Source organism: Pelmatolapia mariae, linkage group LG3_W (assembly GCF_036321145.2).
Source record: "Pelmatolapia mariae isolate MD_Pm_ZW linkage group LG3_W, Pm_UMD_F_2, whole genome shotgun sequence".
NCBI classification, from domain to species: Eukaryota; Metazoa; Chordata; class Actinopteri; order Cichliformes; family Cichlidae; genus Pelmatolapia; species Pelmatolapia mariae.
Genome location: NC_086229.1, coordinates 35,915,594 through 35,939,559, shown reverse-complemented (window position 1 = coordinate 35,939,559; position 23,966 = coordinate 35,915,594). Strand labels below are relative to the sequence as shown.

At 42.2% G+C, this 23,966-nt stretch overlaps 1 protein-coding gene and 1 long non-coding RNA gene across 2 annotated transcripts in view; one reads left to right on the top strand and one right to left on the bottom strand.

Moving 5' to 3' along the window:
- LOC134622347 (NACHT, LRR and PYD domains-containing protein 12-like) overlaps nucleotides 1-23,966 on the top strand; it is a 134,601-nt gene that overhangs the window by 23,297 nt on the left and 87,338 nt on the right. Inside the window, exons 7-8 of the mRNA XM_065470152.1 lie at nucleotides 4,491-4,655; nucleotides 6,990-7,163. Coding sequence (XP_065326224.1) covers nucleotides 4,491-4,655; nucleotides 6,990-7,163 — 339 coding nt within the window. The remainder of the gene's footprint in view (nucleotides 1-4,490; nucleotides 4,656-6,989; nucleotides 7,164-23,966) is intronic.
- LOC134624438 (uncharacterized) lies at nucleotides 14,771-15,565 on the bottom strand. The gene is made up of 3 exons (XR_010093546.1): nucleotides 15,535-15,565; nucleotides 15,303-15,366; nucleotides 14,771-14,902 (listed from the first exon to the last, which is right to left on the bottom strand). It is a non-coding gene; the product is annotated as an uncharacterized LOC134624438 (long non-coding RNA).

Here is a 23,966-nt window from a genome sequence, read left to right as displayed (position 1 = left end):
AGACCTGCGACCATATGTTCTGGACACTCGGGTAAAGAGAGGGGCTGAGCTGTCAACTGATCACCACCTGGTGGGGAGTTGGTTCAGGTGGCGGGGGAGGATGCTGGACAGACCCGGTGCACCTAAATGTGTAGTGAGTGTGTGCTGGGCACGCCTAGCAGAGGCCCCAGTCTACAAGATCTTCAACGCACACCTCCGGCAGAGCTTCAACAGCATTCCAAGGGAGACTGGGGACATTGAGTCCGAATGGACCATGTTCAGCATTTCCATTGCCGAAGCTGCTGCATTGAGCTGCGGCCGCAAGGTGGTTGATGCCTGTCGTGCTGGTAATCCCCGAACCAAATGGTGTACACCAGAAGTGAAGGGAGCCACCAGGCTGAAGAAGGAGTCCTATCAGGCTTGGTTAGCTTGTGGGACTTCGGAGGCAGCTGACAGGTACCGACAGGCCAAGCGGAATGCGGCTCGGGCAGTGGCTGAAGCTAAAAGTCGGGTGTGGGAGGAGTTTGGAGAGGCCATGGAAAAAGACTTTCAGACTGCCTTGAAGAGATTCTGGCAAACCGTCAGGTCTCAGGAGGGGAAAGCGGTGCTCTAGATGTACTGTGTATAGTGCTGGTGGAGCGCTGCTGACTTCGACTGAGAAAATTGTCGGGCGGTGGAAGGAATACTTCGAGGACCTCCTTAATCCCACTGACACATCTTCTGAGGAGGAAGTAGAGTCTGGGGATGAGGGGGATGACCCGCCAATTTCCGGAGGCGAGGTCACTGAGGCAGTTAAACAGCTCCTTGGTGGCAGAGCCCCTGGTGTGGATTAGGTCCGCCCCGAGTTCCTGAAGGCTCTGGACGTTGTAGGGCTGTCCTGGTTGACACGCCTCTACAATGTTGCGTGGAGATCAGGGGCAGTACCCCTGAACTGGGAGACCGGGGTGGTGGTCCCCATCTTTAAGAAGGGGGATCAGAGGGTGTGTTCCAACTACAGGGGGATCACAGTCCTCAGCCTCCCTGGAAAAGTCTATGCCAAGGTGCTTGAAAGGAGAGTTTGTCCGCTAGTTGAACCTCAGATACAGGAGGAACAATGCGGTTTTCGTCCTGGTCGTGGAACACTGGACCAGCTCTTTATCCTGTCAAGGATACTTGAGGGTGCATGGGAGTTTGCCCAACGAGTCTACATGTGTTTTGTGGACTTGGAGAAGGCATTCGACCGTGTCCCTCGGGGTGTCCTGTGGGAGGTGCTGCGGGGGTATGGGGTGTCTGGCCCATTACTACGGGCCATTCAATCCCTATACAAGCGTTGCAAGAGCTTGGTTCGCATTGCCGGCAATAAGTCGGACTCGTTCCCGGTGGGTGATGGGTTCCGCCAGGGCTGCCCTTTGTCACCGATTCTGTTCATAATTTTTATGGACAGGATTTCTAGGCGCAGCCAAGTGACAGAGGGCTTTCACTTTGGTGGCCTCAGAATCTCATCTCTGGTTTTTGCGGATGATGTGGTTCTGTTGGCTTCATCGGGTGATAGCCTCCAGCTCGCACTGGAACGGTTCGCAGCCGAGTGTGAAGCAGTGGGAATGAGGATCAGCACCTCCAAATCTGAGGCCATGGTTCTCAGTCGGAAAAGGGTGGAGTGCCCACTCCTGGTCGGGGATGAGTTCCTGCCCCAAGTGGAGGACTTGTACTTGACTAAGTATCTCGGGGTCTTGTTTGCGAGTGATGTGAGACGGGAGCCGGATATCGACAGACGCAGTGATGCGGACGCTGCACCGGTCTGTCGTGGTGAAGAGGGAGCTGAGTGTAAAAGTGAAGCTCTCAATTTACCGGTCGATCTACATCCCTACCCTCACCTATGGCCAGGAGCTGTGGGTAGTGACCGAAATAACGAGATTGCGGATACAAGCGGCGGAAATGAGCTGGTTGGCCTCTCCCACACAAAGCAAAGGTCTCCATCATAGTGTTCATGTAATGTTGGGTTAATCCATCTTCTGGGGTGGGCCTACGGTGGAGCTCTAAAGATGAGGGAGCCACTGGTGAAGATCATGAGGTCCTCCTTGATCCCTGCGATGAGCTTCAGTCTTCCTGATGTTCTGAAATGATTCCTCTCTCAATGGGTCAACAGAACATCTGGCACAGGACAGCTGTGATGAAATCTCTGGACCCAGGAAACCCAGCCTGGTCCTGATAGTCTCCCTCACTAGTTTCCCCCCAGGTTGGATGTAGCTCTTGATATGAATATGGAATCTATTATTAGATGAAAAAAAAAACAAATAAACAACTACGCTCATATGAAACCTGCTACTGTCTTTGTTTAAAGTTTCCATGTTAGCAGGCTGTACTGCTCTGTGAGTGTAATGGATCTAAAACTGTTTAAATCTTCAGTCTTATGTTAAAGTTTTAAAGGACAACATTAAATTTTTGATATTAACAGTAACCCTGGGCGTCTGGGGAGTGTGCAGCTGATCTCATCATTGTCTAAAAATGGATAACAACAGCTAAGAAGCCCGAATGATTCAAAAATACAGACTATTTGAGTAACAGGTGTATAGCGTTGCTAGTTAGCTAGCAACAAGCCTCTAACACAGTGAGTATGCTAGCAGCTAATCTAGCAAATGAATTAAAAGGCTGATTTTAGATATTGTGAAACTATAAGACGATAAGCTGTGTGTCTTTTTCATAATAGTGACGTGGTTGTATTTAACTTAATTGAGCGAGTCATCAGACTCCTTAAATCCATCAGCAGGTAAACTGGAGCAGCCCCCCTACACTATGTAAAATGTGTAGGGGGGCGTGTTTGCGGTCTCGTCCAGCAGGTGTGTGGGCGGGAGCGTGACGCAGACGCTCCACCTCAAGTTACTACTGCACAGACTTAAGACTTAATTTAAGCATGGCAGCCTCCACAACCTGGGTATCTTGGCTTCATTTTTGCACATTGGGAGGAGGCACTGTCACATTGTCCATGTTTTCTACAGTCATTGGTTCGGACAGAGTAGAGCCGTGGAAACTGTCACCTGATTGTTGGATATTGAGGATAAGAACAAACCAACACTGGCCCAGAAGGGTTCAGTCAAACGATGATTTTATTGAACACACGCGTGGGAAGATGTACACTGTAACACATCACCATAGATCTCCGCCCAAAAGCACACTTCAAAATTGTTTTAATATGTCAGGGTTTATGCCCCTTCTCGCGTCAGCAAAGAATATAACATGCATAAGTTACAGTTAATGACAATTAGACAAATTTCCGTTATCAGCAACATTTTACCATACATGGCTGTTTGTTTCAACCGTCTCACCCTCCAGATGTTTCCTGTTGACTTGTCCAGTTCATGCTTATTTTTTAACACCTTTTCATCAACTGTTGCTAGGCAAGCACAAATGCAGTTACAAGCAAAATGTATTCCTGGCCTTTTGGCCTAGACTGTCTTCTACAATTATTTGTGTTTGTAAGCATGTATGCATTAACTTTCTACTGCTCAAAGTCACTTGCACAATATATTGTCGGAACCGTCAGGCCAGACGAAGCTTATGACCTTAATTGGACTGAGCATCAACTCTTCATGGGCACAATTTGCAATGTGTATATAAGATAACTACAACTACGCCTTTTGTAAAAAGTTTTAATAAAATGCCAGTAATGCAAGCCATGTTTAGCAATAATATATTTTCTTTATTCCCACAAGACCTGGCTTGTATGGTCTTATGTTGCTGACAACGAATAAAGGTCTGTTGTTTGATTTGACTGGTTTTGACTTATCTGGCTAATCTCCACACTACATGCCGCTGGACCTGCTAGCCGCTCCTTCCTCTTTTCCAAAGCAACACAGACACCAGATATGCAAACACCCCATCATACAACACAACCAAGAGATCCAAAAATTCTCTCTGCATTTCTGTGGCTAATGCTGCTGGAACTGAATTTTGGTACCAGAAGAGGAAAATGAAACTCTGTGCAGAGGGTTCAATGGAAGCAGCAAAGCGCAGCAAGTGTCTGCTGTACAGGGATGCTGGTTCAGCTGTGGCTCAGCACACTTTCACAGTGTGACTCAATAAAAGCAGCAGTTTCCTCTAACGTGACAGATACTAGACCTCTTTCACTCACAGCTTTACAGTTTCAGGTTCAAACTTCAGCCTTTTTGTGTAGGTTTGGTGTAGAGCCTTCACCACAGTCCCACTGTCGGCCTCCTAAACTGGTAGTTTTTGGTTTTTGACTCTGTCGTGTTCACTTTTTTCTATTTCACGCAGTAAAACTTTTTTTTTTTCAATTTTTTCATGTTTTTATGATAAATGTACAACTTTAATGTGAAATATTTTGAGTTTTATCTCTTATCGTGTTTGTTTGAAGCTGCTTCCTGTTGGCTTCAGCTATTTGGAGATTCCATTTTCTAAACTTCTACATTCTGAACCTTTTTCAGCTCTGAACAGATTATGAAACACTGAATGATTTCAAGCTCACACTTTGTATAATTAACTTACATTTTCCATTCTTTATACAGTTTGAGGAGCTGTGGTTTGTCAGAGATCAGCTGTGATTATCTGGCAGCAGCACTGAAGTCCAACCCCTCCCATCTGAGAGAGCTGGATCTGAGTGGAAACAAGCTGCAGGATTCAGCAGTGAAGCAGCTGTGTGGTTTTCTGGAGAGTCCAGGATGTGGACTTGGAACTCTGAAGTCAGTCACCATGTTTTAGTTGTGCTGAGATGAATATGATGTGAATGTTGTGCAGACATACGGCTGATATTATACTGATCTACACTGAGGATGTTTTATGCTAAAGTCTGTTTTCTTCTTATGTGGTTTAGTCCATTGACTGTAGCAGAACAATTTTCACATTTCAAAGAAGAAGAAAGTCATACACTGGATTATTCACTGTGAAACGCTCCACCTTGAAGTCTGTCTGACACTGAAATCCAAACCAAAATGGCCATGGTCTAAGGAGTTTGGGAAGAAAAGCATCTAGACTTGTTTAACTGAAGAAGCTTCTTGGATAAGAGGCGAAACATCTTCAAGCAACTTTAAGAAGTCCTTTCCAAGCTACTTAGACTACGATGACCTGGATGACCAGGACCTTCACAGACAAAATGGCCATGTACTTTACAAACAGCAGTTCAACACGAAACATACACACATCACACAAAACACAGTCCAACAACCAAATCTCCTCCACTGGCAGCATGAATGATGGGAAAGGAGAAGGAGGAAAACTCTGACATTCAGGGTTAGAATGAGTTTCATGAAGCAGACTGTGAAGATCAAAGCTGCATTAGATAGCCTATATGAATGAATGAGTGGACATAAGTGGACAGAGATCATCTGAAGCACTTCAAAGGCTTTAAATCATCACATTTCCCTTTATTCTTTATCAACTTTGTTAGTTTCTATCCGTTTTCTGTGCAATGAAGCTAACAGCAGGCTAATAAGATGCTGACCAATAGGTTTCTATTAAAGGTTGTAATTTGTATATTAAAAAGTGCTTTGGCTCAGCAGGGATCAGCTTACAGTTAGAATGCAGCTGCTAGATGTGATTAGCATGTCATAGCTATCTACCAAACTGCTCACTGGGGAATTTCAGGCCATCTATGAATCGTTTTTTGCTAACTGTTTATTCAGCTTAGGCTCACAGAGCTGGAGCCTGTGCCCTTGCTGTCATAGGGCAAGAGGCATGGTCCACCTGCACAGGTGAGCAGTCCATCACAGGGCCAACAGAGAGAGACAGAGAAGCACTCTCTCACATCCACACCTACAGCCAATTTAGAAGCACCACTGAACCTAAGCAGCATTTCATTGGACTGTGGGAGAACATCCAACCTCCACAGAAAGGCCCAGCTGACCAACAAGCTTCAACCTACAACCTTTTTGGTTTAAGGCACTAGTGCTAACCCAATTTCAGCCCCAATCCTGCATTTTCCTGTTTCTGACTCCAGGCCAGCTCCACTAACACTTTCTCCTCAGACACTGCCACCTAGTGGAGGAAGTCTTAGTTCCATTTGAAGCTGCAGATTACAGTTAGTTCCCTTAAACAGAGGTGGAGGTGATGGGGCCACAGGACTATCATCACTGAGTGCCATAGGACACTTAACCTTTGTTTCCATTTGCTGGAAACTTGCTGTTGTTCCAAGGAGGACTGGAAAATGTGTGAATATCTCCCAGTCAGTTCCTCACAGCATACTTCAATCATTTCCCTCCCAAAGCATCAGGACCAGGGCTTTTTCTCTCTTTGGTCCCACTAAGAGATTTCCACACAAACACCTCATCAGTGTGACTCACAGAGCTACCAGACCTTTCCCAATACTTTTAGACCTGATTTTAGCTGCTTTATCTCTCTTCGACCAAGTTTATGTACCTCAATCCTTTTCTTATCTCCCTCATAGCAAGACGGCTTCTTCTGATTGAGAACATGTTTGAGTTATTTACTAATCCAGGGCTGCTTATTGGGGAAAATAGTTCCTGCTTTCAAAGTAATTTTTTTCTTGGACATTTTTTCCCAGAAAGAGATGTAAGTAGAAATCGATGATCTAAGTGAGAACATGAGCCTTTAAAAAGTCCCAGTGGGTGGAGTCAAAGCAGTCCTTCAATACCAGTATAGAGTCTTTGGTCCAGACTGGGACAACTGTGTGCTCGGTTTGAGCTCTCTGCAGTACTGTGATCTGACAGACCCAAAGGGGCCATCACATCACATTTAGAAGCTCCCCTAATGGAGCCACAACACATGTCCAAAACTTAGTATGTCTTGTTGAACAAACTGGAACAAATGATTCAAGGACTTAGTTACAGAACCGAAATTCAAATCTCCAAAATCAAACTGGCTACATCGGGGCATATAGTCTGAAAACTTTGCACAGTTTCCTGTTTGAAGCTGCTTCATGTTGGCTTCAGCTGTTTGGAGTTTCCATTTTCTAAACTTCTACATTCTGAACCTTCTTCAGCTCTGAACAGATTATGAAACACTGAATGATTTCAAGCACACTTTGTCTAATAAACTTACATCTTTCATTCTTTATACAGATTGGAGCTCTGTGGTTTGTCAAAGATCAGCTGTGGTTATCTGGCAGCAGCGCTGAAGTCCAACCCCTCCCATTTGAGAAAGTTGGACCTGACCTACAATAACCTAAAGGATCCAGATGTGAAGCAGCTGTCTGATCTTAAGAAGAGTGCAGACTGCAGACTGGAGACTCTGGAGTAAGTAGAGTGATGGAGTGAGTGGGTGGTGCTGTCAGCAGTATTGTACTAAACACAGTCAGTATGAAACAAAGATGCAGTGTTTCCTGTAAAGCTGCAGCTTCTCAGTGAAGCTGTGAGATGAGAATGGTGATAGGCTTCAGGATTGGACAAACACTTCGTGTTTCTGCCTTTTTGTCACCTTTATGGTCACTATAGTAACGGCTTAAAAGCTCTGATCAAACACTGCCAATCAGCTCTCTGAACAAAGCTGCACACAGACCAATGACTGCATTCATTTCCAAGTTTAAAGCAGTGAAGAACACAGTCTGTAGGTGGGGAAGACTTTAGTGAGAGAAGATGTTTGGCTGGAATTCCTCTAGTTAACAGCTGGAACGTTTCCATCTGGATTGTTGGGCTTCCTAAAGAGCTCAGAGTGGACAGACCAAGGTTATCCTAATGAATGAAAGTCCAAACTAAAACTAGGAGTGAAAAACATTTTCATCAACTTCAATAAAAATCCAAAGATTAGAAAAAGTGAAGCAACAATGAGTCCTAGTACAGTCCCAGCACTGAAGTCCCTGCTGCTCTTTATACTGGATGTGCTGCATCACTGACTGACAGCTGATGAAGAGTCTCTGGAAACACTCGTTTTTCTCCTCTGCTCTTCCTTCTTCTCTCTGCAGGTGGGAGGATAATGACTGGTAAACAGGACGGTGTGTGTGCTGAGAGAGGAGCAGCTGTGTCCTGATGATCCAGAGAGGTTGAAGCAGCAGCAGCTTGTGTGTAGAGACGCTCTGACTGGGCCATGTTACTGGGAGGTGGAGTGGAGAGCTTCATCCAGCAGTGACTGACAGAGGAATGAAGTGCAGATGACTGTCAGTGTTGCAGAGTGAACTGAGAACAGCTCCACTGTCAGACAAAATGTAGAGTCCAGCATCATCCCTGTGTGTCCCTCTGGATCTGACAGAGGATCATCAGTGTATCTGGACTGCTCTGCTGCTGCTCTGTCCTTCTACAGTCTCTGCATAGTCTCTGTCTGACTCTGGCTTCAGACCCTCCTGGATCAAACTCACCTGGAAAGGCTTTCAAACACCTCTGAATATATTTTAATACAGAATATATTTGATATATACTGTAGATGCACTTGTGAGATAGATACTGCAGTTTGTAACTTGTAAATACAGTCTGTGAGCAGCTATGAGGTTAAACATCATTCTAGAAACAATAAATGTTTTCGCTGTTCTGCTGGTTTTTCATATATTTACAGAACATTAATATTGATGCCATATATATATATATATATATATATATATATATATATATATATATATATATATATATATATACATATATATATATATCACCTGTTTCATTTCTACAGAGCAGTCAATCAGGTAAAAATGATTCACTGCATGAAAAAACTTCCTTTTTGCCATTTGTTTGTCACTTCTTGTTTGCCATTTGTTTGCAAGTTGTTGTGTCTTGATTAGGGATGGGTATCGAAATCCGGTTCTTGTTGAGAACCGGTTCCCACTGTTTCAATTCCTTGGAATCGTTTGCCATTTTTGCAAACGATTCCCTTATCGATTCCAGTCGCCCCGAATGACGTCACCACGTTGCGGAGCGTCATTTACCTGGCAGGAAACATGGCGGCTCAAACGCTGAAAAGTTTTTTTATACTTTACGAGAACGGATGACAACAGGGCAACTTGCAATACTTGCAAAGTAGATATTTCATTTAAGGGAGGAAACACTACGAATCTGCAAAAGCATTTGCTCACAAAACACGCCATAACCTTGTTAATGAATGTCGTGTTTTTAATTCCGCTCCGGACTCGTGAATCTGAACCCAGCAGCAGTGGTAACGTTTGCACGTCCTCTCCCGTTAATGCGGCAGGTAAATAATCAGCTAATAGTGCATATTATGTTAGCGCGATCTGCTTTATTACAAAACCTGCCATTACTGTGCATTTAGGTGACCGTGGTGAGAGAGACAGAGTCTGGCTGGCTCAGATGGTGGCAGTTCTCGCTGCAGTCTACCGGTAGCGTCTCCTTTCAGGCCAGGATGAATGTCACCGAGCAGTGACTAAGTTTGTGGTCAAAGGCTTGCACCCATTTGCCACAGCAGATCCCCACGATTTTCGGTAAGTGAAGGTGTTTAATTGTAGGCAGGGACATTACTGGATATTCTTGTGTAATTGCTACAGAATAATTTATGTTATACTACAGAAGAATATTTATTTTATTATTTTACATTTACATTTTTTTGTTCCTGTGGACCCTGTGACACCCCATTGAACGCTGGTTCTCTTGAGATCGCACTGTTGAGTTTGTAAGGCCATGTTACTCCTAAATTTCTATCTTGTTCAAAGAGAAGATATAAACAAAGTTCTAAGCTAATCTAAGCAGTGTATGAATGTGAGCGTGAATGAATAATGGCATTGTAAAGCGTTTTGGGTGCCTTGAAAAGCGCTATATAAATCCAATGCATTATTATTAATCGACCTGAGTGTTCTCCTTTTTCAAAAGAATCGATAAGAGAATCGATAAAGAATCGAATCGTTAAACAGAATCAAAAATGGAATCGGAATCGTTAAAATCTTATCAATACCCATCCCTAGTGGGAACCTTCCCAGGAGCCAGTGGCCACCAACATGACTCCAAGAGCACATCGACATCCAGGAGCTCACAAAGAGCCCAGAACAACATGAAACTCTGCAGGCCTCAGTTAAGGTCATCATTGAACAATAAGAAAGAGAGTCCATGAAGGAGTCCAAGGAGAAAACCACTGCAGACCAAGAGGAACACAAAGGATGGTCTCACACTGTCCAACAACTTGTTGATGATCCCGTTTGGGAAAGACTCTGTGGACTGATGAGACAAAAGCTTTCTGACGAGTCCTGTTACATCTGAAACTAACACAGCATCAATGAAAAGGAGCCTCATAGCAACAGTCACATATGGTGGTGGTAGTGTGATGGTCCCATGTGATGCATCATGGCAGCAACAATACAACAACAAATACACACATGTGACAAATGCACAATAACAGATCATTAAGTGTCACGGTGCCGTGCGCATTAGTATGTTTGACTTACGCTTAATAATCAGAATAATGCTCTGATCTCTTAAATAAATGAAATCATACCTTTCTACTAAAACTGTTTCTGCTGGTCTCCACCTTTTCCTGAACCAGGCCCTGCAGGATCCACCTGAGTGTCCCAGTCCTGGACCCTGTTTGTAACCAGGAGGATCCAGGCCTCATTATTGCTGATGTATTATACATATTCTTGTTTTATTCTCATTAAATAAATATGTGTATAAATATGTGGATTCATGTTTCAGTCCTGGATGTTGATGCTTGTTTGTTTGAAAGGACACAGATGGACCTTGTTTCCTTCTTTCCTTCCTTTTTGTGTCCTCTGTGCTTCATCTGCTGCTCTTCACTCTGTTACTTTGGACTGATTTCACTCACACTTTGTTTCCATGGTTACTTTGCGTCACGCTGACAGCACGTGAACAACACGACATGTTTGATCTCAAAGAAGGAGCAGCATCCTCTCTCCACCCTGTTTCTCCATCTTCTACAACACCTGATTCATTCCAGTTTCTCTGCTTTCACTTTGATTCATGTCAACATGAAGCCTGAGCGTCTGTGATGAACACACTATCAGCATCACTGACATGTTTCATCATTTAAAAACACTTCCTGTCACTGTGGTGGTTACAGTGACAGCATGCAGTTTGTGCTTTGACCTCCAGAGGGTGACAAATCAGCACAGACAGAGAGCTCCACTCAAACTTTGCTGCCATCAGTAATAATTCTTCAAATATAATCATCAGTGTTTGAGCAGTTATGATATCAGGGACAATCTAGACATGTGTGTCACATGACACACCTTAAACATCATGTGATCCACTCAGTCTGCACTTTGATTCATGACTTCAACAGGTTTGAAACGAGCTTTGAACAAACATTCAGTGAAATAAAGGTCACAGGATTCATGTGAGCAGCAGATGAACCTTAAAAAGAATCAGTGGATTTATCTGTTTCAGATCAACTTTGATCACTTAGAACCATCTTAAGTCCATTTGTTCTAATTTCTCACTAACATCTCATATGATTTCAGATCCCTGCTGTTCCCCACCTGCCCTGTAGGTGGCCTCAGTTTGCCTCAAACCATTTACAGATGATTACGTGTCGTTCGCGGTTCATATTTAAATAGAAGACGTGGGACGTTGAAGCAGTTTAAACTCCTCCATCCGTCCATGAACATGTAAGAAATCAAAGGTTTGCTTCATGTCTGAAATATGTAGAAAATATTCTGGCTGTAACAGTTTGGGTCAAAGTGCAGATGTTCCAGATGTTCTGCAGCCTCTCTGTGTTTCATGTTGGACCAAAGTAAAGCTTTTTGATGTGACTGCAGGAATGTGAAGTGTAACTCTGAGCTTTAGGAAATGAAACTAAATGGACTTTTTCTCCTTTATTTATAGGAGAGCAACAGATGAACAAGCGTTACTGTAACAGGAAACACAAACACGTCATCAGAGGATCTTTATGTTCATCATCATCACTGTTTCCTTGTTCTGTAACAAACACACAACACTTCCTGCTCTCTCTCTGATGGATCTGATTGGCTTTTTCACTCACAGGAGGTCAGGGAGTCACACAAACAGCTTTAACAGCACAACAACACACTTTAAATCATAAAGCAGCTTCTCCCACAAACTCTGACACTTCAGTCACTTTAATTCCTGTAAAGCTGCGTAATAAAGAGCTGTGACTGCTATGAACTGCTTATGATGACTGCATGAAGCTCTCAGCTGAAGCTTCATTCATTTATTTTAATGTTAATGTCGCCTTTTTAAGTCTGTGTGAGGATTTTAATGACAGACATTAAAGGAGCTTCTTTGATTAGAACCAAATTCATGTTGATTTTCAGCCTGAAATGATAAAAACTTTAATAATTCTGTTTATAATCATCAACCTGGAGACAAATGAAAAGTATAGTAATAAAAATCCTTTATTATTTGAGTAAAGCCTGAATCTGCTCAGAGACAGAGACAACACAGAGATGTTGGTGACAGCTTGACATTAACTGAATTAAGATCAAAGTGCTCTTATTGTGAAAATCTGCCTCCTGTTTGCTTCAAATCATTTTTATTTATTTTTCAAACTGACAGTGAAACATTGAGGCATTAATCCGATCTTAAAATCAGCAGCTGTGTTTTCACAGACGTTTCACTTTGATTTGTTCAGATTGAGCAGAGAGAAGTGGCTCTCTGTGTGCGCACTGCTGAGAAACAGAAGCTCATTTCTGCTCTTCAGCCTCTAAACTCTCAGCGTGAGGACTGAGTGAAGAGTTTCAGAGCAGAGAGTTTTGGCTCACATCTTTTAGCGCCGACACAAAGAGCCGATTACGCACTCATTCTGAGAACATCTCCACCTCCTACAAACAAACTCTCCTACTAGCAGCTGTCACAACCACAACAGGCAGAAGACTGGATTTTTTTCAGGCTCAAATTTCATGCAGTTTGCAGTAAATTGAGTGTCACAGACTTTGTAGTTCTCATTTATGTGACTCATTGATATCTTCTCCTGCTGAAAGTGAAACTCTTAGAACCTGCTGCAGGTTAATGATTGATCTAAAGGCACCTGACCTTTGAACAGGAACTTATGAGTCTTTTATAGTGTTTAATGTTCACAGTGCTGAAACCTGCAGACACACCCATGTGGAAGACCGGGTTTGTTTTTTAATACTTAAAACACGGTTTCAAAAAGCAACACAGCAGAAGTCCAATTGTACAGAAATGATGGAGGAATCATTGACTTCCCACTCAGAAATATGAACGTCAGGTTAATCAGACGATGGACTGAAGATGAATCAGAAACTATTTCCATATAGAAACACTGTGTTTGTTCTTCTTAATCATTCACTCAAAAAAGAGAAACTGGATGCTTATTACATTTATAAGAGTTTGAACAAAACATGTTTCTAACGTGAACATAATTAAATCATATACGATCTGCATGAAACTTAACAGCTTAACACGTCTCAGTTCTTGTTGAGATGATGTGATACAATCTAGTAACAGTGGTTTGCTGCCTTAAAGGCAGATGACTCGCAATGTCACAATATCATGCGAGATTTCAGAACAATGGAAAATCACTGGGGTTATCACAGGAAGAGGCAGAAAAGCATAGACGTGGTGGACCATACAGTCATTTTGAAAAGGTAAGAATGAATCTGTCTTCAATCATCTACATGGAAGTATAGAACGAGAAACCAAACCAACAATACAATCAAATCACTCCCAGTTCAGGCTTTGGTTATTTACAACATTTGAAACATACAGTGTAGATCGGTCAAAACAGCCCGAGGCCAAGTGAAAGTGCTGAGAGGGAGAAGATGATGATTAATGATTTATATAAACTGATATGAAGGCACAGCAGCTGAGCTTTGTGAGCTGCAGCTTCAGACTCTTTTATGGTTCAGTGTTTAATGTTTAAACTGTTTATGGCTGCAGAGACGCCCACAGTCAGGCTGTCTACTCTAGAAAAGTGAATTTTTATATAGAGTGTGGCAGCTGATCTTTAACCTGTGAGCTTCTTTTTGCTGGTGCGAAGTGTTTAATGCTCATCTTTTGAAGCTTGCAGACACACCCACATCATCTGATTCGTCTTCAGGGTTGTTCAGAGTGTTGGTGCAGAATCCTGCTGCAGGTTAATTATTGATCAAATTAATATCACACAAGGTGCAGCAGCCCATCTTTGAGAACTGACTCAGGTTTTAGCTCCAGTGATATCTGGTGGTGGTAAAAGGTCATGACCTCTGTGTCCTGACGTGACTCAAACATCAACCTGAGCTCTGGCTGCTTGCAGAGGTGCTATGAACCAAAAACACACAAAGGTTTTTGACTCATGAAGCAGACACACAGACCTGCAAATCATTTACAGCTGTTCCTGTCACAGATTGCACGACAAGCAGTGTGTAAATTATTAAAGGACCCAGGATGCAGACATTACTGAAGTGAGGGAGCTTTATTGAAGGAGCGTGCTCAAACAGCAAAGGCGAAAGTGGCGAAAAGCAGAACTGAGTAAAACCTAAACTGGGAAAACTAAGCATAGAAAACAAACCTAAAACCTAGAGAGACACACAGAGATGCAGTGAGACATGGAGAGACACCCAGAGACAACGGAGGGAGATACACAGACGAACCAGCAACTACACTGTAAAACCTAATTAGTTCCCAGAACTCAAAAAATTGGATCAAGCTTACTTAAGATGACTGTTAGGACAACTTATACATTGCAAGTCTGCAGTATTAAGAATAACTTGATATTTCTGACTGTGCAATACTAATTGTTTACCTACTGACAGACATTTCAAGTTCAACTACATGAAAAACAATTTGTGGTAACCTGAATATGATTTAAAATAATTAACAACACTTTTTGTAATGATGTTAAAATCAGCCCAACTTTTATTTTCAAACACAACAAAGTACAACAGCCAACATACTGGACACTGTTCTGCTGAACAACAAACAATTATACTGCCATCACTGTTAGAATCTGACTGGTATGACTGTCATGGATCGAGGTGATCCAAATGTAAGTGCAGAAGAAAGTCTTTAACTTCCCTTCAGTACAGTGGCAGTGGATGTGGGTTGGAGATGCAATGAGCTTGAACCTGCAGGCGACCATCTTCACTGACCACACCATCTGTGACGGAGGACTCATCTCTCCTGGTGTCCTGCAAGCAAACAATCATATTTTTTGGAACATGAACTTAATTGCTTTCTTAAAACATTTTTTTCTGCATTTGGTATAGAACAGACTCCAATTTAGACAATCTCAGGCTCCCTCCCCACCGGAGAGGTGACATTCAATGTCCCAAATTGTCCGTCTGGATAGCCCTGACCACCACCCAACACACAATAATGTCATGAAAGCATCATTTTAAAAAAGGGCTATGCAAACATGGGCAATAACTTTCATTCTAATGATGTGCAAAATGATTTGGGCACAAAACAAATTTTGCTGTTAGAAAACTTGCAGACTTCACTATATACAGTGTAGACCCTCTAAACAAAGTTTGGGGGATGTGATCTTTCAAGAAATGCAGACCAAACTGTTGTTGTTTGTTTACTTACACAGCATGTCTTGTAGAATTAACTGGAGTCACCAGCAACAGCACAGTGCAGTCATATCTCAAGTCTAATAACAGAAGACAGGAAAAGATCAGTAAAGAAACAACTTCCCCAAACCAAAGCACAAATAAAACAATAAGTAAAACAGGCTGATCTAAAGTATGATTAAAGTTCAGCCTGATTAATATAAATGTCACTGACAGTTGCTAATATATTGGAAAACCAAAATACTTACCACTGAGTTGATGTCTTTCTGTCCAACAACAGGAGTGCTGGTCCCAAGCCTCAAAGACAGTAAGAAGCAAGCAGAGGGAGAAAAAACAGAACATTGATTTGATCCTTAATGGCTGTGCAATCATTGTAACATAGAGTTTGCTTATGTTGTTAAATAAAGGCTAGATTTGACATTAATAGACGCAACAGATGTTCTAAAGCTGCCACAAAGCATGAACAACAAATGGACGTCTCCGAAAACGTCGGAGCATTTTTGCAAATATGTGATGTCTTGATAAATCGAGCAGATACTTGAACTTTACACAGCTACATTCTCACCTGAAAATATCTTAAAAGTTTATTTTGTGTTTGTGACCCAGAAAAAGTAATACGTTTTTCAGCGGCGCTCCTCCGCCATTGCCGCGCTTACAAGTACGCACAGGCTCCGACAACCAGCGACAAATGCGATCCTCCTTTTCCCCAGACTACCCTTTCTGGGTCACAAAATAACCTTTTAAGATATTTTCAGGCGACAATGTAGCTATGTAATGCTCAAATATCTACTTAATTTATCATAATATCACATATTTGCAAAAGTGCTTCCACGTTTTCGGAGAGCTCTGTTATCCACCCCCCACACCCACCCCACCCCTAAGGGCTGCACCTCCCAAAGAATTTTGACTGGGCTCTTATCTCACTTTTTTATTTCAAACAATCAACAGAAAATTTCACCGACATAGTTTTATGTAAGGTTTTTAAGGCTGTGGTGTTAATTTTTAAGTAACATGAGCCAAGCGGCAGCAGCAACGCTAGGCTAACATTAACTAGCTAGCAAGATTTTAAACCTGGTGCTAAACTAAGAGAAGCCACAAAATCAGTTTGAATAAGAGTAAACATTTACTCACCAAGTCAGTGTATCAGGTAAAGATCCACAGCAATGACAACAATAATATCTTGAGCTGACGCTTCTCCAGGTTTGCTCAACATATTCCATAAAGAATGCACCGTGAACATGCGGACTGATCCGCGAGGGAGGAGGACGGTAGTCACGTGGCATTTTCAAAACACATCTTTCATCCTTCCGCACTGAGAAGCAAAACTTCCAGCTTACTTAGTTTTTCTAAGTTAAGACAACTCAAATAAATGGAGTTTATCAGCGTTTTTGCATAAAAAGTACTGGTAACTTATTCAAATTGAGTTCTAATAACAAATTGATAGAAGTTGAGTTCAGCCTATTTAATATTTTTAATTAAACACAATATTACATTTTACAGTGTAATAATAGGTGCGGGGAGCCATATTCCCGCCCCACAGGACATGAAGCAGTTACTTGGTACCACCAGGGAACCTTTGAAAGGGCTTTCAGGATTCCTGGGGACTATTTCTCATGTCGTAGTAGAAAACTTCTTGATGTGCTCTGTGCATGTATTCACTTGTCAAAGGAGTTTGCAAAGAAAAGCGTCTGGACTTCTTTAAGTTGCTTGAAGACGTTTCACCTCTCATCCGAGAAGCTTCTTTTCTTTGCAAACTCCTTTGACCATGATGACCTGGATGACTGAGAACCTTCACAGATATACTGAGTGTATTCACTTGTTTCTACAAATTGCTCATCCAGGATAAGGTCCAGGGCAGGGAAGAGGGAACACTCACTTGCTCTTACTCTCTCTCTCTCATTCGTGAATTCAAAAATGAATTTTTAAATGCAAAAGTTGTTCTACAATTCATTATTTAAGCACAGAATTCTTTATTTCGATGCGTGTGGCTCTTGTGGTCCTCCATAACAATCAGCATCATTGACACATTTCATCATTTAAAAACACTTCCTGTCACTGTGGTCGTTACGGATGATCTGATATCCTCGTGTTGGTGTTGTTCCCAGATCATCATGAAAATGTTGTTCCAGGATCAACATTGCAAGTGACCAATCAGAATGTTGTGACGTTATTCTTTTGCTCGCCAAGCCATTCTTTCATTTATGAAATTCCAGTGTTGCAAGGACAATATCAATTCTGCTTACCGTTTATTAAAAGGTTAGGGTTAGGGTTTGGATTAGGGTCAGGGTCCGTTGATCGGCGGACAGAGGCGGTTTCTCGCAGATTAAGTACAGTTTTTTGTTTTACGGCGTTTTTTTCCAAAGTCGCAAAAGTATGACGTCACAACATTCTGATTGGTCACTTGCAATGTTGATCCTGGAACAACATTTTCATGATGATCTGAGAACAACACCAACACGAGGATATCAGATCGACCGGTGGTTACAGTGACATCGTGCAGTTTGTGTTTTGACCTCCAGAGGGCGACAAATCAGCACAGACAGAGAGCTCCATTCAAACTTTGCTGCCATCAGTAATAATTCTTCAAATATAATCATCAGTGTTTGAGCAGTTATGATATCAGGGACAATCTAGACATGTGTGACAATACTGAACATGTCACATGACACACCTTAAACATCATGTGATCCACTCTCAGTCTGTACTTTTATTCATGACTTCAACAGGTTGAAATGAGCTTTGAAGAAACATTCAGTGAAATAAAGCTTTCATCACAGGATTCATGTGAGCAGCAGATGAACTTTACAAAGAATCAGTGGATTTATCTTCTGTTTTAGATCAGCTTTGATCGCTTAGAGCATCTTAAGTCCGTTTGTTCTAACTTCTCACTCACTAACGTCTCATATGATTTCAGATCCCTGCTGTTCCCCGCCTGCCCTGTAGGTGGCCTCAGTGTGTTCCTACTGTTTCCAGTCCCCTGACCCCTCATCCACCAGCACACCTTTCCCTGCTCCTCGACCTGCATGTACAGAAAGTCTGAACACTTGTGGAAAATGTTCATTAAAACAGAATGAAATGATCTGAAATCAGTTCAGTGACCAGTGATCAGATATTTAATGAAAATGGTTCAAAGTTAGGAGATTAAATGTACAGTGAAGGCAGAAAGGATGACTGGATCTGTAGACTGGAAACAGAGAAACTGACTGTCAGTGTTTGCAGTATAAATATTTTTTACTGTAAATAAAGCCAGCAGTCTGGGTGTGGCTGTATTAGATGTCTGTTCACGCTGGCAGATACAACAAGGTTTCATGTTAACAAGTGAACTTTACTGTGAACCAGCCTGAAGTCAAACACACTGATGAAGGTCAGAAGCTGTAGTCAGATTAACATTAAATTATAAAACCAAAGATCTGTTTCTACACAGTAAAGTCTGCACATGATCAGGATCCATTAAACATGTTGGACTGATTTTATTTGCCTTGATCACATGTTTATAATTTCCATAAATCTTATTAAAGGATGACTAATCCTAGTTGGAGAAACTGAATATAAGTCATAACTAAATGCAGTGTTTTTTGTTTTTTAATCATGATGTGGCTTACATACGACTTCTTTTGAATTCTTTTCTTACGTGTGTGAGCAAGAAAATAATTTGTGAAATGTCTAAAAGTTTTTTAACTTCATCCAGAATTAAGCGCATTATGTTTTTCTGCTGACAGATGAAATGCTATCTTCCTACTTTGAACAATCAGTCGAGTGGAACAGTGCTGAGTGTTTTGTCTTTTCTTTACTCTCACACTCTTTGAGCCTGTCCACTATTCATGGTAAATACACTGGTTATAAAGGACCTTTCTCTACCTGAGCACTCAAAGAGCTTTTTACAATTTGCATCATTCAAAAGAATCTGTGAAATGTCTAAAAGTCATATTTTTTGAAGCTCATCCAGAATTAAACCAAAAACACATCATGTTTCTCTGTTGGCACATGAAATGCTATAGGGCCCTTTTTGAACAATTAGTCGAGTGGAACAGATGTTTTTTTGTCTTTTCTTGACTCTCACACTCTTCGAGCCTGTCAAGTACTCATGGTAAATGCACTGGTTACCTTTCTCTACCTGAGCATTTAAAGAGCTCTATGCAGTTTGCCTGATTCACCTCATACAAGCACTTTTTTAAGTCTTTCTAATTTCCACACACATTAATACTCTGACGGATGCATCAGAGAGCAACTTGGAAGGTTTATTTAGCCCAAAGATATTTGGCATGCAGACTGAAAAAGACAGCAACTGAAGTACCTTCTGATCAGCAGATGAGATAGAATTAAACTCAGGGGGCACCAATGAGTAGGTCCCATATAGTAGTGACTTACTGTATTCTTCTGTTAAAAGCTGTTAATAACTGTAGAATCTGGCATTATATCTGACATTAATAAAAAGTAAAAAAAATAAATAAATAAAAAGAATGTTCTTCAGGGTTCAAGATCCTGAAACTGGAACATCCGGTTTCGGTGTTTACAGTCGGATCTTTGAGCAGAAACAAACTGAGAGCTCGTTTCATTTTGTCTGTTTACACAGCACAGCTGAAGGTCATAAGGGTGAGGGGGAAAGTCACATGATGTGACTGCATCAGGTGGAGTCCAGATTATTCAGTCTTTAACATAGGTTTCCATGGTGATATACAAATGTGAAATATAAAAGTCACTAAATTCATAAACCTGAAGTCTGGTTTACACAAATTCTGCTTCCTAGTATGGTGATGTTTAAATATCAGTCAGCTAGCGTACAGATAGCTGCTCTGCTCTATGTTGGTACAGGGCATTGAAGATGATAACAGTGGGTGGATTATATTCTTAAACTTAGTTACAGCACTTTCAGAAAGACATCTACTTTGATAAAGTCTACTCTCCACTGCTGTGTAATCATTTATTGTAAATGTAAATGTTATCAGGAAATGATCAGACAGCAGAGGGTTTTCAGGAAACACTGTTAAATGTTCAGTTTCTATGTCGTATGTTAAAACAAGATCTAGAGTGTGATTAAAGTGGTGGGTGGGTTCTTTTACATTTTGAGAGAAGCCAATTGAGTCTAATAACAAATTAAATGCCATGTTGAGGCTGTCATTTTTAGCATCTACATGGATGTTAAAATCACCCACAATATTTATTTTATCTGAACTGAGCACTAAATCAGATAAAAAGTCTGAGAACTCAGACAGAAACTCTGTGTAAGGTCCAGGTGGACGATATATGATAACAAGTAAGGCTGGTTTCTGAGTTTTACAGCTGGGTTGGACAAGGCTAAGCATCAGGCTTTCAAATGAATTAAAAGTCTGTATGGGTCTTTGGCTGTAAAAAAATTACTGCCACACTGCCCCTGCGGCCTCAGACTCTGAGTTACTGTGCAAATGTGCTGATTATAAGGTTGGGGAAACATGCAGTCAGCTTACCCTGAAGAAGTTGCTTGGATGAGTGATGAAATGTTTCTACCACTGAAAAATCAACCTTTTGAGCAGACCCAACATATGGCCTCGCTATAAGAAAAATGTGTGTGGTGCAAAGTGTGACAGCGGTATTACATTTGTACTAATGTTAAAAATCCTACTGGTTCCTCTTCTTTGGTTGTGCAAATATGAAGATGAAGACAAAATATCAGGAGGAACAAGAGAACGAGAAAGTTGAGGTCCAAAAAGCTGCAGCAGTTTCTTTAAATTATGATGTAATGAGATTACTCTTAAAGTTGAGCACAAGATGGCGCCGGGTGTCATGGCACGCCGTCTCTCGGTTCTGCAATATTTATGTTTTGTGTTCTTAGTGGTGTCCCTGCTAGTTTTAAAAACCAACTCTTTGTTGGCGTATGAGCGACAGACGCTGCTTAATATCCATGACTCACTGCTGAAGCTTCCCAGCGTTAGCGAGCGATGTGGAGGACTCCCGCCGCCTCTGGCGTCAGTACCGGAGGAACTGCATCGCCGTGATCCCCCCTGGAATCCTTCGAAATGGAAGCGCTGGAGAAGTGGACGTATGCACGGAACGCGCTCTGGGAAGCGTGTTCGGGTCGGAACTCGGATGCGGCGGGTCCTTACCATCGGCGACCCTGGCCGTTTAGGACTTTATTTTGGCCTCAAACAGCGCTGCCTTCTTCCTGTTTACCCGACGTCATCGGAGCGCGCTCACCCGATGCTGCTTTATTGGTCGCCATGCCGACGGGATATAAGGGGAGGTGGAGCAAATATAGACAACCTACAATTAGTGCCTGCTACCACGGATGGACAGAGAGTTAAATTAGCTCTCTTAAACGCAAGATCTGTATCAAATAAAACTCATGTTCTTCGGGACTTTTTTGATACTCATAAGCTGGACGTCATGTTCTTAACTGAGACATGGCTGCGCGTTGGTGAAGTGGCACCCTTGCTGGAACTTTGCCCCTCCGATGCCAGCTTCTTCAGCTCCCCCAGGTTGTCTGGGAGGGGAGGCGGGGTAGCCTCTGTCATCAAAGACTGTTTTAAATACAAATAGATACAAAGTCCTGGTGTTTTTACCTCATTTGAGTCCCAACTCCTGACTTTAAGCTGTCCCGTGGTTCTAATTATAGTCATCTATCGTCCACCTAAATATAATGACTTGTTTATTTCGGAATTTTCAGACTTCTTGACATGTTTTATCGCTCACTATGAAAGGATTCTTATAGTGGGGGACTTTAATATTTATCTGTTTTGTGAGGATTTTACCCTGGTCAAAGATTTCCTAAATGTAATTGATTCTTTAAACTTCACACAATTTGTGTCTGGGTAAACACGTAAGGGCCACACCCTAGACCTTGTCTTGGGTTACGGACTGAATGTATCAATGACTGCAAATTGTGTTTTACCTATCTTAGACCACTCAGAAATTTAATTTGATATTTTAATCCCTAAATCTCCAGCTTATGAGAGGGGAAAATTATTATTCAACACAGTGTGGCAAACTAACAGAGAGTAAGTCAACTCTCTGCTGTTCTATTTTGATAGCTCATGACTTTCTTAAGTTTTTCAGAGTGTAACAGCCACAATGGTGTGGTGTCTCTTTAAGACACCCAAGTCGAGGGTTGATGGTGTCATCAGTTTGTGCCACTGCTCTCTCTCTCTGTGATTGTCTGGACATGTGCTTGCACGCTAGTGCATGAGGAGAGACCTTTATTTTTTTGTTTGCAACGCTTGAGTTGTATGAACGCTGGGTGTTATGTTGTTGAGCCGCAGCCGTTCAGCCGGGCTATTATGTGGTTGTTGAAGAAGGCGTATTAAAGAACCACCATGGATTACCGATACCAGTGTGGGTGTGTGTTCTTCCGACTAGCCTGATAGGTGTTTTGCCGCCTCCTCTCAATCACGTAACACAACCCAATGTTACAAAATGGCGCCCGAACATCTTCTCTTGGACATCAGTGTGCAGTATCTTCGAGCAGCTGATGATTGGTACATCAAAAGGTATGACGCGGCGAAGTGGATGTCTGCCATGTTTCACGGGAACGGACCAGGCTGGCCTGGACGCGGACGTCGGGAGGATCAAAGGGTCGCGGCGGTGCATTTCCATGGCAACGACTGGAGCCGCTCCAGCGCTGTTTGTGGACTGTGGTGCCGTTCTCTGTTTGGCCTCTTCGTAGTGGCTCCATTGGATGTGCGTGGACCTGCGTTTCCTGGGCGTGGGTTCGATGCAGCTTTGCCATAGTTCCTGGATTTGCATTTTTTTAATGTATTTCGTGTTTGTTACTGTTGTAACATGACTGTTGTTTACGTTTTCTACAGCACTTTCTCATGCTGTTTTCACATATTATGCTGACTGTTACAGTTTTTGAAAAGAAGAAAAAGCTACGAAAAAGAGGGAATTTCATTCTGTAATTGTCCTGGCTATCCTAAGTTTATTTTCTTTCTATAACATTCATTTAAATGGACATTCACCATGTGGGACACTGTCATGTATGCCAGTTTGTCAATATTGCACTGTACATTTCCCTGTTGGATTCAACTTCTTATCCTGCTGACCATGTATGGAGGCTGGTTAAGTCTTGACTGTACCGATGCTGGTAAGGGCGTCTAACAACTCCTCCACATCCTGCTTACTACCTAAAGTAGCTATTTGTAGTGAAAGGGGGTAGCGGGGAGGAGGGTCACCTGAGTCCGGCTGAGGACAGCCTTTGTTTAACCCGGGGGGAATATGTAACAGCCACAATGGTGTGGTGTCTCTTTAAGACACCCAAGTCGAGGGTTGTCATCAGTTTGTGCCACTGCTCTCTCTCTCTGTCATTGTCTGGACATGTGGTTGCACGCTAGTGCATGAGGAGAGACCTTTATTTTTTTGTTTGCAACGGTTGGGTTGTATGAACGCTGGGCGTTATGTTGTTGAGCCGCAGCCGGGCTTTTATATGGTTGTTGAAGAAGGCGTATTAAAGAACCACCGTGGATTACCGATACCAGCGTGGGTGTGTGTTCTTCCGACTAGCCTGCTAGGTGTTTTGCCGCCTCCTCTCAACCACGTAACACAACCCAACGTTACAAGAGACAGGGCTGAAACACTTAGGAATCAGATTACTTCCTCCTCAAGCTGTTCATTAGACTACTTGGCTGCTTTGCCTGCTGGTGTTGATAAACTGTTCTCTGACTTCAAGGTTATTTCTCTGTCTGGATTAACTATGGTTGTAAAAGCAGCT